Source organism: Eimeria mitis, genomic scaffold (assembly GCF_000499745.2).
Source record: "Eimeria mitis Houghton genomic scaffold, Emh_scaff2173, whole genome shotgun sequence".
Classification (NCBI taxonomy): domain Eukaryota; phylum Apicomplexa; class Conoidasida; order Eucoccidiorida; family Eimeriidae; genus Eimeria; species Eimeria mitis.
The window spans coordinates 3,166-3,411 of record NW_013570500.1 but is presented as its reverse complement, the minus strand read 5'-3'; the positions used below and the strand labels follow the sequence as shown (position 1 = coordinate 3,411).

Sequence of the window (246 nt, the reverse complement as noted above, 5' to 3'; positions counted from 1 at the left end):
GCAGCAGCAGCAACTGCGACAGAGAGACTGCCACTCAGACAGCAACAACACCAGCAGCAGCAGCAGCAGCTGCAGCAGCAGCAGCAGCAGCAGGACGAGCCACAGGGGCTAAGCGAGTTGCAGCTAGCGGTAGAGGAGACACAGGAAGAACAGATGCAGCAGCGGCTGAGAGACAGAAGCATGCAGCAGCAGCAGCAGCAGCAGCAGCAGCAGCAGCGGCAGCTGCAGGAGCAGCAGCAACAGGAA

General features: G+C 61.0%; 1 protein-coding gene across 1 annotated transcript in view; it reads left to right on the top strand.

Moving 5' to 3' along the window:
* The window catches only part of EMH_0049810 (uncharacterized protein), a gene marked incomplete at both ends in the record, with an annotated part of 7,280 nt that overhangs the window by 5,150 nt on the left and 1,884 nt on the right, over positions 1–246 (top strand). Inside the window, one exon of the mRNA XM_013496571.1 lies at positions 3–116. Coding sequence (XP_013352025.1) covers positions 3–116 — 114 coding nt within the window. The remainder of the gene's footprint in view (positions 1–2; positions 117–246) is intronic.